This window comes from Nuphar pumila, chromosome 3 (assembly GCF_984573655.1).
Source record: "Nuphar pumila chromosome 3, dmNupPumi1.hap1.1, whole genome shotgun sequence".
Taxonomy (NCBI): Eukaryota; Viridiplantae; Streptophyta; class Magnoliopsida; order Nymphaeales; family Nymphaeaceae; genus Nuphar; species Nuphar pumila.
In genome coordinates, this window is record NC_143251.1 from 4,057,262 (window position 1) to 4,067,059 (window position 9,798).

General features: G+C 37.3%; 1 protein-coding gene across 1 annotated transcript; it reads left to right on the plus strand.

Moving 5' to 3' along the window:
* Nucleotides 1-3,801: 3,801 nt before the first annotated feature.
* Nucleotides 3,802-7,453, plus strand: LOC149841680 (1-deoxy-D-xylulose-5-phosphate synthase 2, chloroplastic-like). Its single transcript, XM_089998647.1, has 10 exons — nt 3,802-4,056; nt 4,222-4,377; nt 4,479-4,643; nt 4,760-4,910; nt 5,065-5,336; nt 5,418-5,691; nt 5,775-6,082; nt 6,267-6,548; nt 6,646-6,930; nt 7,032-7,453. The coding sequence occupies exons 1-10, from the start codon at nt 3,928-3,930 to the stop codon at nt 7,176-7,178; spliced, it is 2,169 nt and encodes a 722-aa protein (XP_089854773.1). The 5' UTR covers nt 3,802-3,927; the 3' UTR covers nt 7,179-7,453.
* Nucleotides 7,454-9,798: the final 2,345 nt, after the last annotated feature.

The window sequence follows — 9,798 nt, forward strand, 5'->3', positions numbered from 1 at the left end:
CATATTTGATAAAATTTTACTTATAAGTAAGAAATTCATATATTTTGAAGGAAATTCACATATATACATGTAAATTTGCATAAAAAATTCACATATATATGTGTGAATTTGTATAAGAATTTTGCATGTATATGTGTGAATTTGCATAAAAAATCATATATTTAGTTAGAAATTCATAAATTTAGGAGAAATTCACATGTTTTGTATACGTGTGATATATTTTATATGTGTGCAAATTTATCATCCTTTTAGAAAATTTTGCATATAAGGAGAAAATTCGCTTATTTTGAAAGAAGCTCACATGTATACATGCAAAATTCTCATCCATTTGCAAAAATGAAGTTGCTCATACATTGCATTCATTACATTCTTTCACAAAATGAAGTTGCTCATACATTGCTTTCATTTCATTTTTTTACAAAATAAAGTCACTAATACATTACATTCATTTTATTCTTTTACAAAATGAAGTCGCTCTTACAATACATTTATCTCATTCTTTCACAAAATGAATTAATGGTAATACATTGCATTCATTTTGTTTTTTCACAAAATAAAGTAGCTCATACATTGCATTAATTCTATTCTTTCACAAAATAAAGTTGCTCATACATTGCATTCATTCCATTCTTTCACAAAATGAAGTCACTCATTCATTGCATGCATGTCATTCTTTCACAAAATGAATGAATAGTAATATATTGCATTAATTCAATTCTTTCATAAAATGAAGTCGCTCATGCATTATATTCATTACATTCTTTTACAAGAATGCTGCTTCTTTGTTGGGGAGAAAATAAAGTGTATGCAGATGTGCTTCTATTTCTTAGGCCTCAAGAATGCTGCATATCACCACATCTTTGATGAGAAGAAAATACAATATACTATCATTGATTCTATACTATGTATTATTCTCTTGATTTTTTCTATCTCACCTATACCATGTGATCAAACTTTCACTTTGAGATATATAGACTCTAGGTTAATGAACAGAAAATATAGTATCCCATTGATTATACATCATCATTGTTCATGTTCTCTATGATGAGAATGAGTTTTCAAATGATCAATTGTAGCACTCAAGAAAAACTTGTGGACTTTCATTTTCTATCCCACCCATATCATAAGATGCGTTTACCAAAAAAACTCAAAATTGATGATTTTTTGTTGATGAAGTGTCGCCGATCTTCTCACCGTCGATGCTTGGCCCTAAGAAAATAACTATCATTTTTCATTGCTTGGAGACCATGAAACCCTAGCTTTGCTTTATACTATGCCTGTATGAAAATCTGCAAATATAAAATGATGCTTCGATATTTACAAAATGATGCTTCAATACTTACAAAATGATGGCCGAGGATCACAAGAACCCTTGGTTATGCCAAAATAGCATTGGGTTGCACATAAAAGGCTTTAAGAAACAAAATCTCACTTTTAATGCTTGTGAAATTCTCATACTGAAAAAGAATTTTAGGAAGTTTGCAAATATTTTAGGAATTTTGCAACCACCAACATGAAACTCATGTAATAATTTGCACTCTAACCGCCTATATATATATACAAACAAATTCACATGCTAAAACATAATCTCGCATCGCTTAAAGTCACCATTACGTGGAAGTCCATAAATTTCACAAGCTTTTTATGAATTCTATTTCGCAACCACCAACACGAAACTCTTGACGAAATTCGTACTCTAATAACCTATATATATACAGGTAAATTCACATGCTAAAGTAGAATCTCACATCACTTAAAGTCGACAATATGTGAAAGTTTGTGAATTCCATAAACTTTTTATGAATTCCACATGAAAAGGCAGACTTTCGCAACCACCAATGCGGAAACTCTTGATAAAATTTGTAAGGAATTTTTGCAAGCAGTGTTGTGATTTTTGTATTATAGATGCAAAAATCATGAGTTTTTTTGTGAAAATAGCTATTTTTGCAACATATATTATGAGAAATTTATGATTTTTGCAAAAAATATCATGCAAATTTTGTTTTTGGTGAGATTTAGCAAGATGAGAGAGCATTGTGACATAATGCACAAAAATCAGGACAAATACACACGTCCTAAAGGTAAAAATATCCTAAAAAAGTTGGGAACGTGCAAAATTGGACATCAAGCGGATTTCAAAATTTGTGGGGCATTTGAGAAAATCTGTCAAATTTGTAGTATAATATGGCCATTTTCTGTTTTTAATTTTTTTTTTATATTGAAAAATCATGAGTCTTCATCGAAACCTGGGTTGAACTCTGTTTCTGGTATGAAATTTCACAAACCATACCCGACTCCATATGCTAATCAGACACTTTTAGAACCGACCCAATTTTTAATCGGACCTCCTTTATCACCAAATGCCCTATAGGGTTTGGTAGGGGTCAGGTCTGGGTCAAATCAGACTCATTGATACCACTATTCCGAACCTCTTGTCCAACAAGAAAAATGTGAAAAACACGATACCCGTTTGGCAAGCTCTTATTCATCTTAAAACATAAGAAATCCCATCACATGAGTTCCCTCAAGACTTGGAAACTTCATGGCTGACACTTGCGTGCTCATGTCAAATTATCGGTGCTATTTTAAAAAAATCACGATTGATATTTTCAAAAGTTACTATGGTACAAATAAAAAAACATGGTATTCTCGATATATCAATTATTTTGATAACATTACATTTTTCTTATGATATTAACACAAAAACGTTTTTCATGGCAGTTTATATATATATATGATGAGATTTTATGGGGGCAGGTTGTATGTCCCCAAACACGCGACCCGCTTGTTCGGGGTCCGAATGAGTGCCACGTTGGCGTTCATTCAGAGGAATATTTTGGGACCCATGATATTGCTCCGTACACACCTGAACAGCCGAATGAGCGCCAACGTGGCGCTCATTCGGACCCGAACACGCAGCCCCGTGTTCGGGGGGGGGACACATAACCTGCTCTCAGATAAACCTGCACACATGTAATAAACGATTAAAAGAATTTGATGAGAAGAGGTGGTCAATTACGTATCGGCTCTCGAATAGTTGGGCGGCCAACTATTGCCTTTCAAAAAAAAAAAGAATAGTTGGGCCCACTATTCAGGTTAATCGGCCGATTCCTTCACCTCTGAATCATACTGAATAGACTAACTTTTAACCAGCAGTTGACACGTGTCATAAATTATCAAGTTAATATTAAATAATATAAAATATTTTTGTGATTTATTTTAAAAAATCTTAATCGGGTCATTTTTGTATCAATTTTCTACCGATACGATAAGTATCGGGCGATTCAGGCCCATGCTAACAAGACTGCTCCTATGTAGTCCCCTTTCGGTCGTCTTCCGCTTGAATCTCACTGATGCAAGTTGTTTTGATTAAATCTGATCCCATAAATGGATCCAGCATAAAAGATTCAATAGAAATCCGATTTCAACAGTTCAAATTTTGTGTTTTTCACTAATCCGATTAAATCTCACTAATTTTTTTCAGATTTCAAAATTTGTGTTTTTCCGATCGTTGATTTTTAAAATCAACAAAAAATCCTACACACAAGTCAGATTACAACAGTTCAAATGCAGATTTCCACCAAATGGATGACCATGCGATCCGATTTTATCACAACAGCTAGCTGTCAATGAGATAAGGGTATGACCATAAGGATGACTTTGGGGATGATTGGAACAGAATTTGCGCTTGTATTGTTTGACCCTCACAAGTCTTTTGTTGTATAAAAGATTCATCTTTCTACTCCCTACGAGAAAAAAAAAATCAAATTCTATCTTTCCTCCCACTTTCCACCCTGCTTCCACATTATAAAAGCCAGCCGACTTGCTCTATTTTCTCTACCACACACAGTCTCTCTCTCTCTCTCTCTCTCTCTGAGTGTGTGTGTGTGTGCAGGGGAAGGCAGACCCATATTCAGAAACCCACTTATGTCTTCTTCTCCGTCTGTCATGGCAACCTCAATTGTACCCCATCTTGAAAATCCGTCTGTCTTCCCTTCTTCTCCTTTTATGAAATCTCAATCTAAGAAGAATGCCTCCTTCCCTGTTTGCAGAAGGGTAATTTCCTGATATTTTAGCTTTGCAACAACCAAAAGACTGATTTGGGTCTTCATTTTTACGTTTATTTGTTCCATGTTGATTAAAGGATGTGGAATAAGTGAATGACTGCCTTTTTTCATTTTTAAAGTTGCATGGCTTATTTTTTTCCGTCTCGTTGTTCAGTTCTGTGTCAAGGCTAGCAAGTCTGGTGCTGAGGGAAAGATTATTATAAAAAGAGAAAAGGAGGAGTTTAAGATAGATTTCTCAGGACAGAAACCAGAAACACCATTACTGGACACAATCAATTACCCTGTTCACATGAAAAACTTGTCAACAATGGTGGGCTGATTTTTTTTTTTTTTGGGTTCTCTTTTTCTCTTTCCTTTAAACATTTTGATGCATGAAGTGCTTAATACGAAGCAAAACATTTTGCTTTTCAGGATCTAGAGCAGTTAGCTGAAGAACTCAGGGCAGATATTGTGTACAGTGTAGCAAAAACTGGTGGACATCTTAGCTCAAGCCTTGGCGTGGTAGAATTGACTGTGGCACTACATCATGTCTTCAATACACCCGAAGATAAGATCATATGGGATGTTGGTCATCAGGTTTATAACTTTTTATAGTCTTGGTTTTTGATGATTTTTTTTTCTTGTCAAATTATTTGAACATGCATCGTTAGCCACGTTGGTGAAACTCAGAGTGGGATGTGATGGTTTTGCAGAGCTACCCACACAAGATTTTGACTGGTAGAAGGTCTAGAATGCACACTATAAGGCAAACAACAGGCCTGGCAGGATTTCCAAAGAGAGACGAGAGTATTTATGATGCTTTTGGTGCTGGCCATAGCTCGACAAGCATCTCTGCTGGTCTTGGTAAATTCAGATTCTCCTTTATTTCCCACCACCAGTTTTCTGAAAATCACATGCTGTTTTTTTTGTTTAATTGTTTGCTTTGGTCTTTTTCATGGTACATTGTATTTGATTCTGTTTCTTTGGCTTGCTTTTGTGATTGAAATGAATGTGGCAGGGATGGCAGTGGCTGCAGACCTGCTGGGAAAGAGTAACCATGTAATTTCTGTAATTGGAGATGGTGCTATGACTGCAGGGCAGGCATATGAAGCCATGAATAATGCTGGCTTCTTGGACTCCAACCTTATAGTTGTATTGAATGACAACAGGCAGGTCTCCCTGCCAACGGCCACAATTGATGGCCCTGCACCTCCAGTTGGAGCTCTGAGCAGTTGTCTTGCCAAACTTCAAGCCAGCACCAAGCTTCGATCACTTCGCGAAGCGGCAAAGGTTAGCTGAAACTCACATATTCTCAATTCTTTGGTATGCATTCGTTTGTGGGAAGCTCAAACATGGTTCTCTTTGTTGCAGAGTATCACCAAACGGATTGGAGGAACTACTCATCAAGTTGCTGCAAAGGTTGATGAATATTGTAGGGGAATGATCGGTGCATCTGGTTCAACCTTGTTTGAGGAACTGGGCTTGTACTACATCGGTCCGGTGGATGGCCACAATATCGAAGATTTGGTGACAATTTTTCAGAAGGTGAAGGCAGTGCCTGCACCAGGTCCAGTACTTATTCACATAGTTACAGAGAAAGGGAAGGGATATCCACCTGCAGAAGCTGCAGCTGACAAAATGCACGGTAAGATAAGATCGAGGCCGCTTTTTTACTTGAACTTGCTGGAATTTTCATGGGTATCTGATCCTTTGTCCATCTGATGACAGGGGTTGTCAAGTTTGATCCGAAAACAGGGAAGCAATTCAAATCAAAATCTTCTACTCTTTCGTACACCCAATATTTTGCGAACTCCCTTATAGCTGAAGCGGAATTAGACGATAAAATTGTCGCAATCCATGCTGCAATGGGGGGAGGAACAGGTCTCAATTACTTCCAGAAAAGGTTCCCTGAACGTTGTTTCGATGTGGGAATCGCCGAGCAACATGCAGTGACATTTGCAGCTGGTCTGGCTACAGAGGGTCTAAAGCCCTTCTGTGCTATCTACTCATCTTTTCTGCAAAGAGGCTATGATCAGGTAATCTACATGCACATCATAATCCTTACAACTGAATTAGATAGTTAGGATTCCTTAGCTCCTCTGTGAGAAGATATCAAAGAAATGAAAGAAAGAGTGGACTTTTGAGGATTGTTTCAATTACATTTAAACATGTTTTGTATAGGTTGCACAAGGGCGCTGACATTTCCAGATCTCTATGTAGGTTGTTCATGATGTCGATCTTCAGAAGCTACCGGTTCGATTTGCGCTTGATCGAGCTGGTCTTGTTGGTGCAGATGGGCCTACACATTGTGGTGCATTTGATGTCACATACATGGCCTGCTTGCCCAATATGGTTGTCATGGCTCCATCTGATGAAGCTGAACTTATGCATATGGTTGCCACAGCGGCAGCCATCGACGATAGACCAAGCTGTTTCAGGTTTCCTAGAGGAAATGGAGTTGGAGTAGCACTGCCATCTAACAACAAAGGAACACCTCTTGAGGTTGGTATCTGATAAACGAATGCCAATGCCCCAGAAAATAAAATCGAGAAGGGCTAATTTTTTTACCTGTCATTGGCCACCACTTTTGTTGATACAGATTGGAAAGGGAAGAATTCTCCTTGAAGGCAGCAGAGTTGCCATACTCGGCTTCGGTTCCATAGTACAGAATTGTGTCGTTGCTGCCAGGACGCTAAATGAATCTGGCATGTCGGTCACTGTTGCAGATGCTCGTTTCTGCAAGCCTCTGGATGCAGAGCTCATCAGAAGATTAGCAAAGGAGCATGAGATCTTGATTACCGTTGAAGAAGGATCAATTGGAGGTTTCGGGTCTCATGTAACTCATTTCTTGAGTTTGAATGGCCTTTTAGATGGCAACCTCAAGGTATTCAAATGATCCGCAACTTCCAGCCATTTATTTGACGTCAAAACTAGAATATTTCATGTTTTTTCTTAATGCTAATTTAAATGTTGAATCTGTGACAGATAAGATCAATGGTTCTTCCGGATAGATACATTGACCATGGTTCTCCTCAAGATCAAATTGAAGCAGCAGGACTGTCTTCAAAACATATTGCTGCTACAGTGTGCTCTTTACTGGGGAAGCCAAAAGAAGCTCTACAATTCCACTGACTGAGAGAAAGGGGAAATTTGTAAAAATGGCAGGTGGTGTAATCTTCCAAGTTGTAATTTTTGTTTTTTTGGGGAAATAACTATGTTCTTGCATGAATAAATTGTTGAAGAATGTGCAAGAATTTGGGGTCAAGGAACGCTCTAAATGTGAGTGGATGATTGGCATGAAATGGTTTGATATTCTCTTTGTTTGTTTCGACAGCTCTTTCTTGTATTTGCATATTGCTCGGAGATTGATTTCATAATAAAGACTTTTCGATAATCTTTCAATGGATGTATGCATGGTTTACTTCTTTACTAGTTATATTGTCTTTGTGTCTGTTTCCTAATCACATTGATATCAGATTCGATTTAGCATAATCATAGACATGAACCGTAAAACCACAATAAATTAGTGGTTTGTAGAGAAAGTGGTTTGGGAAAAGATCTAAGATGACCTTAAATATGGTGAATATTAAGTTTGATGTGGAGAAATTTGACGGCAAAGAGATTTTTGTGTTGAAAGTAGAGAATGTTAATTTGTGGTTTGAATATCATTAACATATATGAAGAATCTTGTTTAACATGGTCTTTTGGTTACCAATGGTGATGAATTTGAAAAAGGAACCATGCTTTAGATTTATTTGACATTAAAAAAGCATAAAAAGAAAGATATAAACTATCTCTTTTCTGAGCATTAAATTAGAGAGAGAAAGTAGCCTTTTTTTTAAAAAGAGAGGTGAGTTTGGGAGTAGTAAGGAGAGCGATCTTTTGAGTGTGATTTCTCTTGAATTTGAGAGGAGGTGGTCTCTTTTACTTTTAGATAATATAAAGATAAATTAGGCACAGTAAACGGGTTCAATAAATCGACAATTCTACTATACACATTGGCGTGTCTTTTTGGTATTTGAAGATAATCGATGCTAAGGGTGCAGTTTGTTTGATGCTTATTTGATTTCATATTAATAAAGACTGTAGGTACTCTCCTTTTGGATATAAGCATATTGTCAAACAAAGTAAATCCTTGTGTTTTTGTGCATATATAGTTGGGTTCTTTGCTGGTTTTATTATTTGTGTGTGTGTGTGTGTGTTCCCTAATGCATCGATGTCGGATTCAACCATGCATGATCCTAAGCATTGGCCATAAAGCCAAAACAATGAGATCCAATGATCTTAAAAAAAAAAAAAAAAAAATTAACTTGAAGAAACCACCGCTAGTGTATGGTTTGGGCGTCCTATTATAGGCCAAGAGATGTCATGTGTTGATCGTGGACTTGAGTTGGGGTCCATAGAGTAAAGCTCCATAAGTGCTTCCCTTTTGCCCATTAGGGATAACTTCTCAATTAGCTTTAGCCTTGAGGTACGCCGGCGCTATCAAACTCTCAACCACATTCAACTTGAAAGCCTTGATCAGCCAACCCTTGTAGGCAAGATTAAATGATATTTTAACTCATCTCCTGTCTTGCAGCCAATAGCAAGATGTTATGCAAGTAAGATCCAATGATTTATTAACTCACTTAATGTGTGGTCACAACCCGCATTTTGAGTGAAGCTGGCGTTTTGCTTGTATGGGGTCTATGAAATGTTGCCACGTGATCAACAATCACATAGAAGATGAGCTAAGAGTCATTTGAACCCTCATGGCCACCATAGATAACAAGAGGAGAGAGAGTGGGACGTGAGAGAACTTTGTGTGAACTTAAAAAATTTTAGAGTAATTTACAAAAAAGCTGCCTAACATTTTACTTATTACATTTAGCTGCTTGTGTTTATAATTTATGTTTCAAAGAGGGTTTTTGTTTTCTAAAATCATTCGGTTCTTTGTTTGGTAAAATAAAGCAACTAAGATGTCATTGTTTAACAAAAGACAATAGGATGACATGAGAAAGGTTAATTTATTAAAGAAAAGGCAAAATTCCCGTTATATACCTGATCAGGTGGGTATCTGAATGCAAACAAAGTAGTCGGTTGAATGCAATAATCCAATTGTTGGAAGGGTATTTGAAATTTACTCAAACTTTTAACTCAGAAAAGGGGAACGCCATATACCACACTACAATTGAAGCTCTTAACTATGACTACCAAAATTATAGCTACCCATCATTATGTAAAGCATTGCAAAAATCTATGCAGCCAAAACTCAAACAAAACGTAGACCACAGTAACACTAGCCAGCAGTATTGCATGTTTAAACATTATTGAAACGGATGACCCAGACGGGGTTTGGCGTTGTCGGGGTGGAGCCTAAGCTGGTAAATGGGTGGTCGAGGTTCGATTCCTGTGAGTGTCACTTGTGCAAACCGACGTCCAACATAGGCTCTGGGGGTGAGGGTCCTTGCCTTGGAGTTTTACGCCTCAGATCTGATGACCGTAGGGTATGGCAGGCTAAGCCAGGGCATCCCCTGACAATGACAAGTCATCATTTACATTAATAGGTAAACAGCAAAGTCACAGATTGATTTTTCCTGGAATCATACAGTTGGCTTGCCTGGTCACTGTTCATTGCGGGTCAGAGCATTCACATTATGTTGACTGTTCATTGCGGGTTACATCATTCACATTATGTTGACTGTTCATTGCGGGTTACAGCATTCACATTATGTTTGCTATCTATCGGGGAGCGTCCCATTGAGTGACCCCT

What these genes read in the sequence shown, in the direction of transcription:
- LOC149841680 (XM_089998647.1), top strand. Translation starts at nt 3,928, where the DNA reads ATGTCTTCTTCTCCGTCTGTCATGGCAACCTCAATTGTACCCCATCTT. An exon ending in AAGCATCTCTGCTGGTCTTG is followed by an intron (nt 4,911 to 5,064) that starts GTAAATTCAGAT and finishes TGAATGTGGCAG; the next exon opens with GGATGGCAGTGGCTGCAGAC. An exon ending in CACTTCGCGAAGCGGCAAAG is followed by an intron (nt 5,337 to 5,417) that starts GTTAGCTGAAAC and finishes TCTTTGTTGCAG; the next exon opens with AGTATCACCAAACGGATTGG.